Source organism: Python bivittatus, unplaced genomic scaffold, assembly GCF_059951505.1.
Source record: "Python bivittatus isolate LINGU-HERP-01145 unplaced genomic scaffold, Pbiv_v1 ctg000020_np1212, whole genome shotgun sequence".
Classification (NCBI taxonomy): Eukaryota; Metazoa; Chordata; class Lepidosauria; order Squamata; family Pythonidae; genus Python; species Python bivittatus.
The window spans coordinates 127392713-127414405 of NW_028277030.1; the positions used below are offsets into that span (position 1 = coordinate 127392713).

The 21693-nt window shown below is 38.6% G+C and overlaps 1 protein-coding gene across 2 annotated transcripts in view; it reads left to right on the forward strand.

Moving 5' to 3' along the window:
• Positions 1-21693, forward strand: part of SPTBN1 (spectrin beta, non-erythrocytic 1) — a 184234-nt gene that overhangs the window by 67061 nt on the left and 95480 nt on the right. Inside the window, exon 1 of one of the 2 annotated variants that reach the window (XM_088149406.1) lies at positions 6321-6855. The exons of the other annotated variant lie outside the window; for it this stretch is intronic. Coding sequence (XP_088005532.1) covers positions 6747-6855 — 109 coding nt within the window. The 5' untranslated portion in view covers positions 6321-6746. Of the gene's footprint in view, positions 1-6320; positions 6856-21693 lie in introns of those variants that run through there. 2 annotated transcript variants of the gene reach the window in all.

Genomic DNA, 21693 nt, shown 5'->3' on the forward strand with positions numbered 1-21693 from the left:
TGCCTGTTGCTCGGATACTGTATCAAAAGAGTGTAATTGGTAGCTGAGCCTGTTCCAAAATCAAATTAGAAAAGAGCTTCCTTTTTGTTAATTCCAAACCTGCTTTAGCAAGAGATTAACTGATGTTGTGATAATGGTGAGGAAAATAAAGCTGTGAAGCAAGGATTTAATCCTACCAATGAATCTACTAGGTGGTCTCTTTGTCAATCCACTCACAACTCTTATTTGTTTTCCCTTCAACAATCCTAATATGGTTGGACAAAGAATATTACTTCTAAGCAGGAATGTATTCTCCCTTGCAGAAGGCTGCCTTCCTGTACTTCATTACTGGATGCATAAAACAAGGCCTTCAAATTGTACATCATTCATATTTGTATGTTGCTTAAAGTGGTTTCACTTTTTACAGCAGTACTGCTGCAAAAAAAAATTCTTTGAAGTCCTAGTTTTAGGCAATATTCTGCTTTTAAAAAGATGGAATCATATCCCCCTGTGCGAGGAATACAAAGAAATGGGATGGGGGGGGGGCTGTGTTGAAATACTTCTATCCCTAGCCAACAGTTTACCTGGGATTTGTCCAGTCCTTCAATCTGTACAACATGTATGCCATATTTCGTCAAATGTCTCACAGCATTATATTTACAGGCAATTCCCAGAATGCAAATATATGAAATTGTGTGGGCAGATTGGAGTATTTAGGAAATATATGTTCTATTTGTTTTGGCATTAGAAGCCAGTTTGGAAGAGAGCATCTTACATTTGGGATTACAAATGTTCAAACAAATCAGCTTATTCTTTCTTTTAATCAGTCCCTTTTCTCCAACTTTTCAACCAGCATTAAGTGCCATGTTGTGGCAGATTTATGAAATAATTTCCAATCTGAGCAGTTCTAACTCCAACAGAAGGCTGGTCTCTATTGGTTGTCTGGGGAATCTTACTGGAGTGCTCTATTGATGAACTCTTTCATAACCGCCTCAGACAGTATCTGCTGTTACAGTACCTCAGTGATAAGCTGTTGCCGAACAGTTTATTATTAACAAATTATTTTGGAAACTGGAAATATTATTGGAGAGAAAACTGAAGTCACAACTTGGTTGTGCTGATCTACCACGAGAATTGAAATATCTGGCCAGATTTGTACATTCTCAGCTTTTTATATGAACTCTCTCCCTCCTTTTTTCTGTTCTTTTCATGACGACTTTTCATGTGAAATCAGTAGCTCTTTTTGAATGCCTACGTGCTGTTTAGAACTGGGAGAAAATAGATTGTCCCTACTTTAATAAGATAGAGTGTAACACTACAAGTGTGTTCACCTATATTATGAATTAGTAACGGTGCTGAGATTTTATTTTTCCTCCTACTTTCAGCACAGAAATGCATTACTTCTGAGGGAACAGTTGACATGGCATGATGTGCTGGGCTGGAGATTGAACTAGATCATCTCTAAAGTCCCTTCCTACTCTTGCATTCTGTGAGTCTGTGTGTGACACACTGGTTAGCCTAGCAGAGATCCAGTTTCAAATCCCCATTCATCTAGCACTGAGCTTAGTAGATCTCTCCCAGGCTCTCAGCTTAGTTTACCTAACAGGATTCTTGTGAGGATAAAATAAAGTGGGAGCAAGGAGGACCATGTATGCCATTTCTAGAACCCTCAAGACAAGGTATGATACTAGGGGTTTTTTTAAAAAAAAAATTAAGGAAATATGAGTTAAACCTGGGTCATATGAGCATCTCATGATTATTTCAAGGCATTGCTGAAAAACAATACATGTGTTTGTCTCTGTGTGCATCTCTGCACTGCAGCAATTTTGAAGTGAATGAACTTTGCTAGAATGTTTCCCTATCAACCCTTTGGATCCTTCCTCCCAATATACATTGGCAGTGGTTTTAGCCGTGAAGTAAGTTCATATCATGGTTTTATGCCCTCCTTCTACATAGTTCTGCCTAGCTGCCATGGAATAGCTCATTTATGTTGCATAGATACAGCATTCAGACCTCTGGTGGTACCTTTTATATCAAATCACAGGTGACAGCACCTAACCAACCCTGACTGATCTTGAAAATGCTAAACGTAGTTCTTATTATTTCAATGGGACATCTCCAGGAAATCCAAGGGCTTTAGAATAGATTGGAAAGTTGAAAGAAATTCTGGAAGAAGATAATGGCAACCCACTTCTGCATTTTTACCAAGATATCAGTGTGGTTGCATCTACCAGGCACTGAGCTCATCTTGAGGGAGTCTTTTCTTGCTCTCATGTCAAGTTGTCATATAAAGCTGAGTCAGACCATCTGCCCATCTCTGGCAGTCTTGTTAATGAAACTTTTCAAAAGTTGGAGGCCTTTTCCTGCCTTGTTATAGCAATATGTGTAGAGAATCTGGTGCTGAACCTCTTTCCAACCTATGTTCTCCTTTTTTTAAAAGTATTATCCAGCTCCTTTATAAGCAAATCTTCCCAGATTTTAAGTTGATGCATCTGGCCAAGGGCATAACTATCCATTAAAGAACAGCAACTTTAGTCCTGATAGAATTCTAATCCCAATTCCCCTCTCTGCATATTCACTGGCATTTAGTGTTTTGCTGTTTGAAGGTGCATAGCAACACCTGTTTGCCAAGGGTAGGGCAGTGGCCTTTCAATGAATATACCTGCAGGTGTTATGTACTGCTGGGTTACATAGAAATGTTGACTGAGAGTAATAGAAAAGTAACAGCCATCACAATGGAACAGCCTGAAGAAGCTGGTAATACAGATATAGAGAGATGAACAAAACAACCAATCATTTTCACTACAATTTTAAGTCAGGCAAAAGTACCTTTGCATGTATCAACTGCTAGATTTTCCTGACATTTTGCTCAAATCACATGATCCCAGTGCACAAAAACAAACATCTAGACAAGGAGAATAAGATAGAGACTCTATAGGAGAGACATAAGCTCTATTTTCTTATTGTTATACTAGAATAAAATGGGTGGGTTGTAAATCCAGAACACTAAGAAAAGTGCTTACTTATCCAGTGGAGAAGCAGTCTGTGAAATTCACTGCCTCAAGATGTGACAATAGCTTTAAAACTTTGAAAATGCCCAAATTCATGGATGATAGGTCTGTTCATGGCTGTTAGCTTTGATAAATGAAAGGCACCACTGAGTACTGAAACAGCAATCCACATGATGGACATCATTTTCCACTGTGGCCACAGGGGAAAGTTCAGAAGCTTTTGCTTCCAGTTTAGATTCGTCACTTCTTATATAAGACAACCAATTTCATTCCATGGTTTATGATGCTGGCTTGTAACAAGCAAATAACTGTTAACATTAACCACATTTAGGGTTTAGAAAAAGCCCCAAGCTGTGCTTAATGGAAATCCTCCTTGCAGCTCCACTGGAGAATCAAAAAGGCAATGGGCGTGTGCCACCTGGACATTTACTGGGGCTCATTCTCATGATACTAAACTATAGCTTGAAGCAGTGGTTTTCAGCCTTTTATATTTTAAGTCCCTCCAATGACTCTATCAAAGACCCTGGATACTTCCCCCCCCCCAAAGATCAAACGGTCATATTTTCCACAAAGGACACTTATGCTTTTACAGGCAATTTTGCTATTTAACATTTAAAGTGAGTTTTAAGGATTTCATGTTTAACAACTTATTCTGTGTTTCACCTAGACTACTTGTGCATCCCACTCATATAGTTGTCCACAATGACAAAGAAATTACATCATACACAGTGCTATTATGATTAAACCTTTCTCTTTACTATTTGTGTCCTAACACAAGTCATGGTTTGTGTTATGACGACACACGTTTCTTCATATTCCCACCCACCCACCAACTCCCAACAGATGCCTATGACCACCTGTTAATGTACCCAATTGCAATTGGTTAGGTTGGCACAACGTTTTAAGCTATAAATCACAACATGCTAATCCAAAAACAAATCAGTTCATGGTTTGACACAATGTGTGAACCCACCTGTTTTCTCAGAATAAAATGCTTATAATGGGCTTTTCTCCATTTTTTAAGCCAGTTAAGCGCTCGTGATTCCGAATACCCAATGTTGCATGCCAATCTGTCACCCCTGCAAAAATTAGTTTCACATTTAATACATTATTTAAAAATGGTAGCATTGCAGGAAACAAAGGCAACATTTTGCATGGATAGGGCAGAGACTGAGTTGAAGCAAGAGTCCTGATTAAAATGAAAGGAATGTGGGTCAGCAAAAATTTATGCTGGCTCAAACAGCATCTGCAAATTTGGCAATGGAGGCAAATTCAAGCCTGGATATTGGCACAACAGGAAGTAGTTAAGATGAAATATTTGTTACCTGTAGTTCTAGAATCCAAAATTGGGAATAAATGATCTCTGCTTAGATATATCACAATACCACATTATTCACTGAACTTTTATTTACAACTGTGAAAAATTGGGTTTAAATGTACTGAAATAAAGTTAAATAAAAGTTTAGTGGTGGAACATATGCAGAGAATACCAGACATTCCAGACTCAGTCCTTTATTTTCAAAAAATACAGTACTGTAGTATGATGAAAGTCATCTGCCTTTGCAAAAACTGTTGATCACAGTAGAGAAATGATCTGGGTGCACAAACAGCTTGACCCAGTATAAGGAAGCATCTGTATAAGTACTGTAGTAGTACGGTATAGTAAGCTGATCCGGTACAAGACAACATCTCAAAATTGTTTTTCAGCTGTTACACAGCAGGGTTGGAGAATCTGTGGGCTGAAGTTCTGATGCAGACCTTGACGCTATTTCACGTGGACTTCAGAAGATACCAAGATCCCACCTACATTTCAGATCCCACTTGTTTTGCCTCTCCCCGTTTAATGTAAACTGGCAATCTATTACTGCCTTGTCCACATTTGGCTCTGGCTCTCTCCACTACTGGAACACCAAGGCACTTTGACCATGTTGGAGTCTTCAGCAAAGCAAAGTTTTCCCCACTTCTTTTATAATATCCAGATATATTATCCCCTCCCCCATCCCTCTCTCAGCTAGTAAGGAGATCACAAACTGCTAAAAGTTTTCCCCGCTTCTTTTACAATATCCAGATATATTATCCCTGCCCAATCCCTGTCTCTGCTAGTGAGGAAATTACAAACTGCTGCTATATTTTGCTGCTGGGCCCAGGAATGCATTTTTCCCAATGGCAATAGTTCATTAACCGCATACACAAGCAACACAGACAGTTACAAGATAATTTGAAGTCTTTACAGTCTAATACTATAAGCTAACTCTTAAATGCTGAAAATGCAGAATCAAAATATATAAACAGAGAAATAAAATAACATTTCACCCCTATACCAAATTAGTAAATGCATTCTGCTAATTAGAATGTATATTTAAAGAGACACTTAGTAGAACTTTGACAAGGAACTCCCCCCCCCCATATTATCAATTTTTTAGAACTTTTAAAAAAATGTTTACCCTAACCCTCTGGGTGTATGGCAACTTCTTTTGGCCAAGTTAGCTTGGAGTCCTGGAAGTTGCAATCTTAACCTTTCCCAACAAATACACCAGCACAAACGCTGCTATTATATTCCAAATGTGTTTTGTGAAAGCTTTGCTTTTCTAATCAGGACGCATGCATGCGTGCAATTGAACAGAAAGATTCTTCTGCTGCTTTCAGAACATTTAAATTAACATCCTCAATTAAAAGGAACGAAACTACACTTCCAAGTGAAGAAGTATTTTCTTCTTTCCCCCAAGTGCCATTTAATCTTGCAACGTCTACATTCGTAGCAGATCTTTCTCATCTCGTGCCTGATGCTAAATACTACGCAGCATTCCAAGGTTAGCTTTTTTTCTTTCCCTTTCCTTCTAGTGTAGGGGAAGAATAGCGTCCTCTTTTCGAAGCGATAGTAATCTGAGACTTTTCTGTTACAATAAGCTCTTAACAAAAGATGTAATTCCACCAGCGTTGTTTGGGGAGGTACCACTGCCTCTTTACCGCGTGTACTTTCATAGGTGATTCGTTTTTGTTTTTTTTCCCCGAGTCTTCAGCTCGGCCCAGAAGAGCGAGCTGAGTCCGAGCGCCTCGCCTCCGGGCTGGACGTGGGAATGTGTCCCTTTGCACTGAGGTTTTGGTTTCCAGGAACTCTGTGCCTCCTCAATAATCCCGCCCAGCTCTCCACCCACCGCCTTCAGTCTTTGGTACAGTCTTGGCTTCCTTTCCTCTACAATGCTTTATGCTAATACGTGACATCATCACTAAATACACAGTGAGTGGCTACTAGAAATTACAAACGAGCAGGAAGGTCTGAGGTGTGTGTGAGCTACTGGAAGCGTTAAGCAAGGAGGCAGGAGGAGGAGGAGGAGGAGGAAAGGCTGCTCATGGCTCCATGCGACCTCTGCGTTGGCTTTGATTCTGACTTGGAAGCTGGGAAGGGGAGATCTGGAATTTTTGCTTGTGTGTTTTTTTTTTAGATTGCCTCATTTCATTAAGTTAAGGTTGGCAGCCGAAGTCAGCTTGAAGCCTTGAGATTGCGCGTGGCGAGACTGCAGTCCAAACACCATGCTCGTTTGAAATTGCATGACTTGATAGACCATCTGCTCGTGGATTACTTTGAATCGAATCTGATATTCAAACTGGAACAGATAAAACGATTTTTTAAAAAATCTGGGATCTGCTTAAATTTGGGTTAAAGCACCCTGTGAAGGTTGCTACCTGATTTAAAAAAAAAAAACACCAAACGTTGTTTGTATGCTGGAATTTAACATCATACCACGTCCGCTCTAAATGGAGTTACAGAACCCTGCTAGTATGCCCGGGTCCCTGTCCCCTGGTTACACTGCTTCAGTGCCATATAATTATAATCAATTAGAAGGAAGATTCAAGCAGTTGCAAGGTAAGCGCGAGCTCGCTCTCTCTCTCTCTTTTAAGGGGCGTTGCTATGAATGTAACTCAATAACACGATGAGGTGGGTTTTGATGCTCGCTGGTATGAACGCTGATGAGACGCAAGGACCATCGGTTGCAAAATAATAGATGTTGGGTTGTATTTCTTTAAATCTGAAGCTGATTTCCTTGTTTTCCTGTGTTCGGGTACTGTAAGCTTCTCTTGGTTCGACCTTCGAAACGTGATAAGGGCTAACTCGGACCCTGCCATTTAGAACAATAGGACAAGGGAAGTGGGGAAGAGGGAGTGGTCTTTTTGTCTGAATCCCTTCTGGCGATTTATAGCCTTCAGGTACTGATCAGAAGATTCCTCTCTGATTCTGTTTAGAGAATATATACGTCTATCTGTATCTAACATTTCCCATCCAAGCCCTTGATCCCCTCAAAATGCCACTGGGATCCATTTATGCAGTGTTCCAAGGCATCTTCCACCTACTTGGGTAAGCCCATTCTTAGCATTCCATTGATTCTGGCAGTGTTCCTCAATCTAGTGCCCTCCGGTTTGGGGACGACTCTAAGAATCTGACCATCCTGATTAGGAGTACTGGGAGTTGCAGTCAACAACATATCTTCAGAGTGCTATTTGGGGGAAGCCTGGATTAAAGCTTTTATCTTAGAGCCAAGGTAGGAAAGGGTCTTTCCCAGTGCTCATTAATTCTTTTCCCATTCAAGTGAAACAATGATAGTAAGAAATGTTGCTGTTCTTCGTTGGTATTCCATATGATTGATTAGAGTGTTTTTGATCATTTTAGAGTTGGATCCGTAGTATATTGGAAGCAGTGGATTCTGATTTCTGTGTTAATATGGTAGTGGTGGGGGAGTTCTAGGTACAAATGAAACAAGCGTTTGATGGAATCTTAACTTATGTAGGAGCTGACTTAGCTACAAATGACAGTAACTCCTTCAGATACATTCATTATTTCTGGAATTGCAAACCTGTGTAAAGAAGTCAAAAGTTCAAGTCACACAGAATATATTATTTTTAATCTCTGCCATCCCACAGGCAGGGAACTGCGGTTTCCTTCAGAAATGGAAACAGAACTCAAAATATACCAACTCTGGGTTTGGTCACCTTACAGACTTACATTGTTATGATTCTTTTATTTCATAACAGAATATGAGATTTCTTTTATTTTTTTCTCTTTATTTGCTGTATTGTGTTCAGCCTTGTGGAAGGGTTTGTAAAAATGATTGCAATGCCAGATGAAATTGATAAAATAATTCCAAAGTTCCAAAGTTAATAAGATTAAAGAAGTGGAGATTGACATAAGTGTAAAAATGTTGGTTTCAAATTTATGCTGTAGGAATTTGATAAATACAAATGGGACCCACAACAAAATGTTACCCTGTACTGATCAGAGTTCCAGCCAGGCCTTTCCCCAAGATACCTCACTGCACTCCCTCCCTGTCCCTCATTTTTTATTTTCTCTCTCTGATAATCATTACTGTATTCTCTGATCATGGAAGATAAACTTTTTTAATTTGGGCCTTAGCTTTCCCCCATCCCCAGCTTGGTTCTTGTGAAAATGTGCAGGGTTCCTGCTTTTTGGCTACTAAAGGATCCCCACCTAGAAAATGAGGTGGATTGTTACCTTATAGCAAGCGGAGGGCGGGGGGACAGCTTGTACATAGTTGAGGTGTGTGTGTGCATTTCCCATGTAGTCTCAAAGCCCCTGAAATTGGTTGCAAAATACTGAACGGTGGCATGATTTTCCACATTTTTTTGATGTGAAGTTGATACAATGTTAACCTCTGATAAGCCTTTAAATGCAACCTCCCCCCCAACCCCCAACAAAATCAGGTGGACAAAACTTACCCTCCTACTCTCTAGTGGCTTCAAAGTGTTGCTGTCTAACCAGTTGTAGCCTTTGGCTGCTAAAAAAAAATAATAAGCTGCTTGACCCAGAATATAACAAGACTGTTTTCCAGATATTACTGGCTTACAGTTTCTTCCTAGCAACTGGCTTCCCACAACATACTTAGTAATGTAAAGACCTATGGGCTGCATTTCTGCAACATGCTAAGGATGGTTAGTTTTAATCTAAGTTAGTTTTTTGTGACAATGTTTTATATGAACCCATCCTGTTAGGTACATCTATGGAATCAGTGATTCAGTGCATTGAGTGAAACCAGAAAATCTTAATTCAGAAAGAACAGTAAGTATGTTGTACAAACCCGCCAATCATTGGCATGCTAGGTGGAGAAATAGGAGAGCCCCATATTCAGTGAAGTGAAACAGGTTTTCCACTCTTGATATTTCGGATTCATATTTTTGCTTGAAGAATTGAAATAACAAGAAATGACAAGAATTGAAATAAACTGCTTTAATATATCTAAGATTTTTGACAAGCCCAAGGCCATTTCCCCCTCTCCTGTTTACTCCCCTCCCCATGCTTTGGGGAAAAAAGGCCTCCACTCCAGAACACAATTCAGGTTTTGAAAGTTCATCCAGTTAGAAAAATGGCCTGCCCTATGTCATATGGGGCAGTTGCAGGGGTGGGGTGGGGTGGGGTGGGGAGACTGTTTAGAAAATGAACCACATCCACAACCTCTTTTGCACATGGAACTTACTCTAAATTCTAACTGATCTGTGCTATGGCTTTGAACCTGGTACTGAAAGGAATACTGAAATTTTGACATAAGAGTATCCTTCCTCAACTACTGCTCTCTAAAACTTTTGGATTTCAATTCCTTAATATTTGATTAGCTTTGCTGGCTAGAAATTATAGAGGTGTGACGTATCAGGAGAATGCAATGGGTATGAAAACCTGGTTTAAAAAATGGTCAGGAAATCACTTCCTGCATGTTCCTAAAACCAGATTTAACTATTTTCACTTATTCCACTGGTCAAGAATTTGTTTGTGATTTGTGTTTTTAATAGGGAGTTGACTACACGTGCATTTAAATTGTGTTTCTGAATATCGGTTGATACTAGCAAAATCAAAGTGCAGATTCTCTGTGATTCTTGTTTTGTGAACATTATTGAGGTTTATTTCATCTGCAAATCCAAGAAGATATGATAGGCAAAAGAAGGGTTAATCATCGTTTCTTCGTACTTCAGTGGAGGATGTTGGAATGTGGGGGGAATGGTGCTGAAAGATTATGTTTGGGGTAGGATTTAAATACAGGAAATCTTTGAAGAATGCACATCATACCAAAGGTTAGAATAAATTATAGTATACTGTTGCAAAGTCACTGCTGACAACTACCAAGCTTTTCAAAGCCTATGGTACATTGTTTGGAGCTTATTTAATTGGATGCATTGCTCAGAAAGGAGAACACTTCCTTTAGTCATTTATTTTGTATAAAAAAAGAAAACTAGTATCCTCCAACTGAAAAATGGAAAAGTAGTCCCATGGGTAAAGTTTGTGGCTCTTCATCTATGAATAAACTGGTACTGCACTGAGATCCTAGTTTCTGTTTCCAAATGTAATTTACAGTTCTAGATCATGCCTTTAGGCTTCAACTTGTGTTCTGCTAATCATATATAACATTGCCTGAACAAGTTGTTGCATTTATGTCCCTCACATTTATTTTTCTTCAGATTGTTCCAGTTCCTATGTTACTCTAACAACAATCCTGTGAGTTAGGACAATGATAAAATTATTTGGCCAGCAGAACCCATTGAATTTCATGGCCGAATAGGGATGTTCTTAGAGTCAATCCAGTCAATCCAGAGCTACACGTTAGCTTCCCAACAGATGATTTAATTATATTTCTACTGGATTGGCTGTTGATTCTCTGCGATGTCTGATTCTATGATTAAAGTGAGAAACAATGATATTTTCTGTTTTCTTGAATGTACAAATAATTCTTAAAAGACTATAGCTTGGTCTCCAATCATCTGAAGAATGATTTGTGGAAACATAAGAGGCTACTGGATCATATCAAGGGTCCTTCTAGTTCAACACTCTGTGTCACGCAGTGGCCAATCAGGTACAGCGAAGAAAACCATAGACATGGACAGGAGGGCAGTAGCCCTCTTCCGCTGATGCTGGTAGTTAAGGTGTCCACCTGGGATTCTTCTGGTAATAAATAACTTTCAAGTTTAGTAGCTACTGACAGCATGATTTGCCCTGAATTTTTCCACCCTCCTTTAAAACTACCTAAATTGGCGTCCTTCATGACATTGGATGGCAAGTCTTACCCTAACCATTTCTCTTCAGTTCAAGACCCTCTTTTCACAGCTCTTAAATAAGGATATTTAAAGGATACTTGGAGAGAGCTGCATTCAAAATATACTATAAAAGGGTATAGGTCTCCCCCTCTGCAGTAGGGTTTTTAAAGATATATGGGACCACATGAATTTTCTTTTCTACACAAAAGGCCCTTTTACCAGGTTTGGATCCACTTTAGCCCAAACATGAATTATGTGCTCCATATTCTACTTATAATGGAAGAGGGACACTGAGGCAACCATGTTCAGATCGTTGTATATCCTTGTGTTCCATTAATGAGGATCAACTGGGAAGAATTGGGGGATGTCTCCCTTTCACAATTTAAAGAATCCTTAGGAAAAGAGTGTAGGATGCGCATCCTCTTGAGCTCAAATTCTTACCCTGACCTTTTAGATCTCAGGAAGTGGGAAGATGCTTGCTTTTCTTCATTTTAAACTCCCAGTCCTAATTGGCTGAAAACTCCTGCCTGTGTGTTAATGCTCTGTGGCAGCACGAAGGCTAAACTCCTATCAATCTGATCCTTTCCATTTTTTCCCCCTTCCTAATTAATAGACTAGTGAAGGTGGTGATGGGAAAATAATTTCTGTACCTTACAAAACATTTTTTTCTGATCTTTTTAAAAGAACCTATGTTGGAAGTGGTGTTGGGGGGACTATGTTCAACTTTATTTTCACATTAGTCTTGTGAATGTGTTATATTGAGGGAAATTACTGTCCCCCACATACTATCTACTGACCGTATCTATCTGAAGGGAGAGTTGAAGCCACCTCCCTCCCTCTCACTCACTCTCTGATTGAAGTTCAACACCAGCTTAATTTTGTGCATAATTTGAAGAAGCTGTTTTGAAAACGCTTCCCCACTTCCACCCCAAAACTCACAGGTTCTGAACATTGTCGTTTTCTTAAGTGAAGGTATACTGGTCCATTGTGCTAATTTTAAGGTTTGATGGCACTGAACCAAGGACAAACCCTATCAAGTAATTGTAAGACACATCTTAGCTGCTTGTTGTTTCCTTAGCAACTCCAGTTCTGAACAGAAAGCCTCAATTAACTCCCCAACCAAACACTTATTAGCCTTTACTGTGAAGTGAAGATAACTTAACAGAGTTACAAAAACATGAATATCTAATTTTTATTCATAAAATCCTGTTTATACTGATTTTCAGCTCTAAGAAGGCCTTCTAAAATGGACTACATAAAAGAACCTAACAAAATATGAAATAACCAACCCCCCCAACTAAAACCTTAACATTAGAAGCATCCCATACATTTTGATATTTAAATCATATTTCATAATGTTTTGTGGAAGGCATTGAATTTTAAACTGTTTTGAGAGCATGTGTATATTATATCTTAAAGTATACTGTTTGTTTCCTATTAGCACTATTTTGCATACACAAGAAAAAATTTCCTAGCAACTTGAAGGACAGAATGTAGTCTCATGATATTCTGCAGTTCAGGTTTAGGGTAATGCGTCCTGTGTGCTCATGAAACTGTGCACATGATTTGTTAAAATTGCTTTGAAACACAGTGCCTTTAAAATATCTCCCATACATTCTAGTTGTTTTCTTCACACCAGTACTTTTTCACGGGCCCTGCATACAGCACTCTCTTTTCCTGATTGTAAAGATTTCAGTGTTAACCTCTGTCTCTTTCCTCATCTAGAAGAATCCTTACTATGTATGAGTTAACCTGTTGTTCTCTGGGGTTTTCCTGGAGAAAACCATTTCACATATACTTGAGAATCCATTTCCCATGGCTTGGTTGAAGAGTAGCAGTTGGTGGGAGTTTTTTGGAAGTGTGATATATTCCATGAAAAGTCAGCATATGTGAGTTAGTTTTGGTGATAAGTGTTTTTTCAGTAATACATTTACACGAATGTATTACATTCAGTAATACATTAAAAAAAATAATTTACTAAATGAAGATAAAATGCTGAACACCAAATCTTGATTTTGAATTACAGCTTTAAAGTAGCTTTCTCCATCTTTGGCCTTTTAGTTCCACAGATATGGAAAGGACCAGGTTTAGGAGGGCTGCTTGAATAGATGCTGACAACACTGGCATTGTTACTATGAGATGCTAACGTAATTCTAAGAAATATTTTGAAGAAGGTTCCTTTCTGTCTTTGTGTGATCGTGGAGTGGATTACTAGGTAATTAAATTGATAATCAAACAGGCTATTGTGATAACATTGCAGTGTTCTAGCGTTCATAATTTTCAGAATTTATAGCAGAGCTGTTATCAAATAGCATAATATCCAATTACAATGTTCCTTCAGAAAGTCTGGATTGCACACTGGGAGTGAAATCGGCTATTCTCTTAAGTTTGAATGATCAGGATAGTTCTGTTTGGCTTTGTGAAGCAGATGACTATACCGTATAGCTAAATGTGTCTTTCTTTTTCCTTTTGGGAAAGAAGCATCTGACTCCAAGATAAAGCCATTAAATTGTGGGATTTGAAAATAAAACTTGTTTAGTTTTATCAGATAAACAAATAGGTGAAAATTGATAGTTAGCATAGTTGGGTGAAAAAAACATGCTTCACTAAGTACTATCAAATTTATGAATAAGCATGTATTACTGAGCAAACCCACAATATAGTTAAGTTTTATCATCTTGGCTATTATCACTCAGAAATGTCCATTTGCTAGTTTTTTCTTAGAATTCCATTTTCCTCTCACCTGCTATATATGTGAAGGCGGCCTTCTCCTATACATTTTATATGATTGGCATCTCAGGCTTTACTGGAGCACCTGCCTTCCAGAGTTAAAGGGTAGAGCAGAGTGTATTCTAAATGTTAACTAGATTTTTGTTGTTGTTCAGTCATTAAGTCGTGTCTGACTCTTCGTGACCCCATGAACCATATTGCGCCAGGCCTTCCTGTCCTTCACTGCCTCCCTGAGTTTGCTCAGTTTCATGCTCATTGCTTCAGTGATGCTATCTAACCATCTCATCCTCTGCTGTCCTCTTCTCCTTTTGCCTTCAATCTTTCCCAGCATCAGGGTCTTTTCCAAAGAGTCCTCTCTTCGCATTAGGTGACCAAAGTATCTGAGCTTGAGCTTCATTATCAATCCTTCCAATGAGCGTTAACTAGATTACATGCTACTTATTCATGGATAGCAGCATAGGATACATGGAGCATTTAAAAAATGGCTTTATAGATTAATTTTTAAAATGCCTTTGTAGTAGGCGTTTTAGGATTTGGTTTAAACTGCTTTGTGCTATTAAGTTTTATTAATATCAACATTCAACCAAATGTCGTCTTTTCCATATATTTCCCTGTAAAGTGCCACATGTATGGAAAGCTCTAGATAGATATGTTGTTAAAAGAAATAACTATGAACTTCAGCACATTTTCAATTTAGATTTATATATTTTGCCCATTGACCATTAAATGTGGTGAAATTTACCTCTTAGTAAACATGCATAGCATAATGATTGGAAGGCTTCATTAAGATTGAGGAACATTGGGCACAAGGCTCTACTTGCTTGTGAAAATCATTGTATTACTTTGGGCAATAGCATTGTATTGCTATTTTGCAGTCTAAACCTATCAGGACTGTTGTGAGGATAAATTAAGGAGGAAGAACTATGTATATCAGCAGAATAAAAATATGTAAATGCATACATAATCTTGGTGGATTTTTTTCAGACTTTCATTGCATAAGAATTTTACTAGCTGTCTTACTAAAAACAAACTAGTGTTGACACATTTCAGTATGGACTTCTTATCTTGAGCATGTCTCTCCTAGAAGGTAGAAAGGTTGAAAAGTACTGGAAATAACATATAAAGTAGTGATTTAAAATATTGACATGGCCAACATGTTTAAAGAAGACAGTTTGAAGAAAAAACAGTAGCTTATAAAGGTTTTTCTTTATTTCAAATGATGAATGAAAAAAGCAAATGCTGGCTCGCCATCCTTATATTGTCTCTCATTGGCTTCATAGCATCATCCAACTGCCACAGGAAGAAGTGGAGGTGCAAAGTGATTCTGAATTGCCTTAGGAGTCTAAAATATTTAGTGGAAATGGTGTCTCATATCTTACACTCTGACTGGACTCAGAATTTGCATTCTTCCAGATCACCCCTTGGTCACTAACACTTTGATGGGAGTCCTTGGTTCTGCAGCTGCACTTACCTTTAGAATTGGAAAATCTGAATTCTGCTAGACCAAATAGCCTTGATGTGGTTTGTTCTTCCAGATGTACTGGGACTTTTAAGGCCCAAATTTTTCAGCAAGAAAAGGCTGCATGGAACTTTCAGAAAAACAGTGAAGAATTGTTTTGTTCCACAAAGTACTGTAATTGTTTGTTGAAATTCTCTGAATTATTGGTTTGTTGCTTCATCTTAATTTTTGCATATTTTTATTTCATGTTGAATACATTTTGATACTATTATTATGTATATTGTTACTGCGTTGTGAAGTTGCTTTAATGCTTCTTGGCAAAAAGAAAGAAACAGAACTAATAATAAGAAATGGGATCAAAAACCAAAACTATTCCAGTTCAGGATTCCAAACACTCCTTTCCATTCCCCACTCCATTTTTCATCAGTTTCCTCACACCGGCATTTGTTTGCCAGTGAGTGTCCTCACAGTTCATGGTTTGTTTTGGCCTCCTGCCCATTCCTTTCCCCAAACTCCAAAAATTGTTCTTTTACCTTGGTCCTTCAGCAGATCCATAGGTTTCCTGGAACTTTAACAGACTTTCTTTCTAATATGAGGATGGGAACATAAGGGCCAACACTTGGTGAATCAAGTATAAATAAATAATTGAATAATTAAATAATACTATATTTAATACAGTATGAGGAGTATTTCCAAGGCATCATTTAATAAAGCAGTCTCTATTTGTTACCATCAGATTTGCCAAATAAGCAGTAGCCTTTAATTTCAATTGTGTATTTTGTATGTTTACCATATTCTACAGTGTTTCTTTTTTTCAAGATTAAAAAGAAGCAGACACAAAAGCTCTCTTGCTTTAATGCTTTAACTGCAGAATAGCCATGACCTCTGCTTTTTTTAAAAAAAGAAAAAAATGGATATTGATGAAAAGATCTGGTCACCACACTCAGGTGGAAAGGGCACTTTGAAGAAATGAGGGCTCCAGCTTTTTGCTGCATTTATACTTGCAGCCATTGACCAAAAGGAGCAGCATCAAGGTCATACAATTGAGCATGGGTTATCTTTGTTAAGGAGTTGGCCAAGGTGGAGGGCTGGGCACAGCATGTTGAACTTAGATGTCAGGGTGCTGGGTCACTTTTGTCCAGAGGCTCTGCTAGTTCAATATTGGCTGAGATGAGGATGTGAGGGTGATACAAGGCTGCATATGTGACCGTGCTTAGTAACTCCATGATATGCTGGGAGGCTACAGTAGAAGCAAAGACACTGGGCTTGGGCATGGTTGGATGTGGGTAGCAGACAAGGTTATCGTTAGTGCTCTTCAAAGGCTTCCAGGTGTGTTCCCACTCAGCCTTGTGGAGTTGTGGATCCTGCACAATAAAGCTGTGGCAAATCTTCTCTGTGGTGACTTAACAGTATCAATTCATGCAGCAAGTCCATATTTTGTTATATCTTGAGTGGAGAATTCTGCACAGGTGCAGAAGATGTTTGCAATGAAGTGGCAAAACACATTCCTTTGATTTTCAAGTCTAGGCAGAGCCCTGCAATTTCCCTACCCAAGATACCATAGTATTGGTTAAAGTGATGGATAAAATCACCTTGATGAATATTTTGACAAAGATTTACAATCTTACATGTACAATAGGATGGTGGAGTGAGATGAGGCATACAAGAATTATTCTACAAATGCTTGTAGCAGATTACAATTGTTCATTTAACATACTTCAAGATATATTGTTCTATGGAGATCTTCTCTAAGTTAGTGGTAGAGAGATCAGTTTTGTTGTAAATGGAGAAACAGTATATAGATAACGTCTTAGCAGTCCAAATGTATGAACCATTTCCACATAGCCTCCATTTATGAGTAATTTGCTCTGCAAATACTGGCTTAAAAATGGCTAATATTCTCTGCTGACTTCCCCAACATGGTCCTTACAAATGTACTCCAGTATAATTCCCATGCTGTCCATGAATAATGGAAGTTATAGTTCATCATTTCTAAAGTACAGCGCATACAGGAATGGTCTTCATCTAGTGTAGCATATCATAAAAGCATTCCAAAAAAAGTTTGCAAGCGCATGTAGCCTATATAGTTGGGCAGATCTTTCCGTCAAGCTGATTTTTGAATAGCATTCAAAATGTTTCAGTAGCTTTTTTACAAATGTTGAAGGGGTGGTTCATCTTATAAACCCTGTGTGCATCATTTTTTACTAATCATGGTTTAACCTTTAGATTTATACCCTGAGCACCTTTAAATGATAACCTAATTTAAGATACTGAAGAAGTGTTGTGAAAGAGAAAAGTACAATGATGCAGAAACATTTTACAGATTTACAGAAACTCCTTCCTTTATGTGGTATCTACTTGCTTTTTTGACATTGGGCAGCTTGTTATATTTACTCATGTGTATTACTTGGCCCAGATACTCTGGCCTGAATTACAAATGTATTAATGGTATACCTTTGTCCTGCTGCTGCCCCCAGCCAAATCTGAACAGGATTCTGGCACAGGTATTTAATTACTGTACTTCCTTCAAAAGCCTTTTGTTTCCGTCCCCATCACCCTTTGGTTCCCATTTAAAATTGAATTGAAAAGGATTAAATGTCTGTTACTCAGTTTCAGCATAGGATGTTAACATAGTTCTGGCAAAATAAAGGAGCACAGTCATCTAATATTGAATACACTGCTCTAAAAAGCTGGCTTAAAAAGAGTAGGAGCTTCTCTGCCCATCTCTAACCGTTCCCTCCTTAAGCATGCAAAACAGTTAAGATTATGCTTTTGCTCCTAATGTGCTAAAATATATCAGAACATCCCACTGTACTGAATAAAGAAAGGGGAATTTAAGGCTATTTCCTAGAATAAATTCATTTCAGATAGCTTTTCCTTTTTATGAAAACATCAACATAATTATTTCAGTATTTTGAGTTTTATGATACAATACAATAGGAAAGGGCTGTAGCTTAGCAGGAGAGGCCAATTGTTTTGTGCAAGAGATTTGAGGTTCAATACTGGCATCTCCAGGAAGGGCTAGGAAACACTCTGGTCTTAAATCCTGGACATTCACTGTAGAAATCAGAGTTCTGACAAGAATCACCCCAATAAAAGCACAGGTTTCCTCCCATATACTTACTACTACAAATGTGCATCACAGATAAATACACTTGTCCCCTCGTAGTCCTCTGGATCTTAGCTGCAGTCTTTGCAATGGTTGTAAACCTCTTTTTCTTGCTGCAATTTGGTGTAGTGGTTAAGGTAATCAGGCTAGAAACTAGAAGACCATGAATTCTAGTCCCACCTTAGGCACAAAGCTGGTTGGGTGACCTTGGCCAATCACTTTCTCTCAGCCCTAGGAAGGAGGCAATGGCAAACCACTTCTGAAAAACCTTGCCAAGGCTACAGGGCCTTGTCCATTCAGTCTCCAAGGATCAGAGATGATTGAACAGATAGAAAAAAAATTCTGTAGCTGATTTTTGGTGGCATCCACCACTGCTCCTGCCCTACTTCCCAGTGATTTTTTCTGACTTCCTCCTGAGGCCATCACCCCATCTTCCACTATTAACAATTGGCCATCATGTTGAGGAGAAGGAAAGCTTCTTTTGATAACTCTGCTGCCATTTCAGTGGTCTCCAGGCCTCTGTTGTTCCAGCAGGAGAGGGAAGGAGGGAGAAAGTAGTGGGAATGGTCACTTAGGCCTTGTGCTAGTCAGGACTTCTTTTCTCAAGGCTACTTTCAGTTCAGAAGTTGTGAAGTTAGCTGTTATTTAGAGAACTCTACCATAATTTCTCATTTCTAGTGCCATTGGTGAGGAAGAATGATATGCCAGAGAAATAAGTGCACTTTCTTTCAGCTGAGAAAATGAGAAATAAAGGAAGGAAATAAAGCAGGGGAAGGGAGAAGCAAAGAAGGGAGAGAAATTCAACTTTCTCTCTGGCAGGTAACAGAACACCCAACAGAACACCCAACCGGCTTTGTGCCTAAGGTGGGACTAGAACTCATGGTCTTCTGGTTTCTAGCCTGACATCTTAACCACTACACCAAATTGCAGCAAGAAAAAAGAGGTTTACAACCATTTGCTCCTCCAAAACTTGCAGAGGGCTACCTGATCTCAGCTGTAAAAATCCAGACAGTAGATCCAGACAGTAGACAGTAGATAGTAGATAGGATCCAGACAATAAATCCAGTAATCCAGTAAATCCAGACAGTAGACAGTAGATAGGAGCAAGGGGTTAATTCTAATTTGCTTTGCTGTACCAAAAAGAACAACAACAAACAGAAAAGACCAGAAAAATAAAAAGAGGGCTCCCCTCCAACATTACATATAAAAACACCCCTGTTTTTGAACATGTAGTAATATACACTTTTCCTTATATCTGTAGTTTGTTCAAAGGCAGAGTGTGATCACATACTATCAATCCAGTTGTAAATGAGCTTTCCTTGATAGCAAAATAATATTTTCTGTATCTCATGCTCAGTATATCATCATAAGGGTAGGTTTGAGTTTACTGATCTTTTTTCTGGCATCTCGCATGTCTGGATTTTTGCACCCCGCATCTGTTACCTCCAAGCTTCTGTAATAAAAGGGCAAAGGAAATACAACTGTAATACATGTTAGAAATAAAGATGAAATAAAACTGAAATGAAGGGTATTAATATAAAAATAACATAGAACATAGAACGCTGCAGTGATGAGAACATGGCATTAGATTTGATGAAAAGGATGTGGTATTTCTGGTGCTGGTATATTAGCGGTGCTGGTATATTCCTTTTATTGGAACCACTTGGAGGATGAATTCACTGGTGAATTAAAAAGGAGGAAGTAATGTGACCTTATAACTTTTTATCATGGTAATCATGACCCAGCAGAGTAAAAGGGAACCCTAACCCTAACCCTATCATGACCTAGCAGAGTAAAAAAGTGGAAATTCCTGCACCATGGTCTTCCTTGTCCCATACGATTGCGCCATTTTTAAAGAAAGGGGTTTCAAGATATTGTAAACTATGATTTTAAAGAGTGGTGGTACATTGACTGGAGCAGAACTGGAATCTTTTAAATAATCAACTGACATTTTTAGTTAAGAATTGATTATAAAAGTAAGTTTGTTGTAGAGTGCCTGTGTATTGAGGCAAAGATCACAGATACTTAAACTTGAACTAAAGAACAAATCTCATTTTTTCCTAAGCAGAAAAATACCTGTATTAATTAGTGGGCTTTTAAAGCTTAACTATTACCTGAAGCCCTTTCGTGTCAGTAGGAATTTGAGACACCCAAGATTCTTTGGCAAGTGAACAAGCTTGTTTGAATTTGAAAAGTGAAAGCAACAAAAAATCTGGTGGCACAATAAAAGCTTACTTGCTTATTAATTGATTGAATAATTATGTTTGAATTCTACAGCTGCCCACTCAAGCCAGGTCTTCAAGGCTTTCTTGAAGGCAGGTAGGGGTGGGGTTGTGCAGATCTCAGAGGGAATGCAGTTCCAGAGGGCAGGTCCAGTGACTGAAGCTCACACTGTTTTTATTCTGCTGTGCATAAATCTCAGTTAATAGATCTCTCTGTAACTGATAAAGGCACAAATAGCAGAAGACTATTTCAAAATGTGTATGTTCAGAATCATGAATGAGCAGCATGGTGTGCCCTTCATAAACCCTCTTGGTTGGTGCTTCTCCCTGCAAGAGGATATAAACGAATTCTGGAACTCCTCCCTTGGTTTGCTTGCTGTTTGTTTTTAATCCTGATGTCTGAATAAGGAGCTCTGTCTAGTTCTCTTAATGATCCTGAAGCCTTTATTCTTCTCATCCTGACTTGTTTGGGGGATACAAGCCCTGGATAGGCATGTTAGAAATTAAAACATGGAAGGAGCTTCTATGGTTAGTTTTGTTCCTGTTTTTGGTGGGAGTATCAGATGGGCCAGATTGAGCAGCATGCCTTAGCACATTACTCATTTACGGTTGAGCCAAAATGTTAAGGGTTTTGGCTTAATGTGATATGCAAATGTGATCTGGATGTCTTTGGAGATGCAGAAAGATCAGCAGTGTGAAATGGATGCACTCAAATGAAAAGTGAGATAGAGAAGAGATTCAGCCTGTAATCTATTCCCAGTTGAAAATCATGATGGATATAACGCATAGATATCTGAAGAGGGATACTTATTAATAGTGAACTGTTCTCCACGTGTTAATCCTTATATAACTAAATGGGATAGCCAGAGAAATCCTAATCTGTGAAAGTACAACAAATGCGTGGAAATCCTGGCTCCCAAAAGTTCAACACAGCAGATGTTGCATGGTTAGTAATTGTTAGGAATGGGAGAAGAAAAATGAGAGCAAATGATGTTCTGAAAGGCTGTGTAGCTCCTAAGTAGAATAGGAGCATGCAGTGCTACATTGTTATGCTCCCACTTGTTTTTTCCCCCCTATGGTAGCATTTTGCTCTTAATCTTAATTGAGCTCAAAAATCAAAGCCTTGTATTGAAGAATTCCTACTCTTACAGT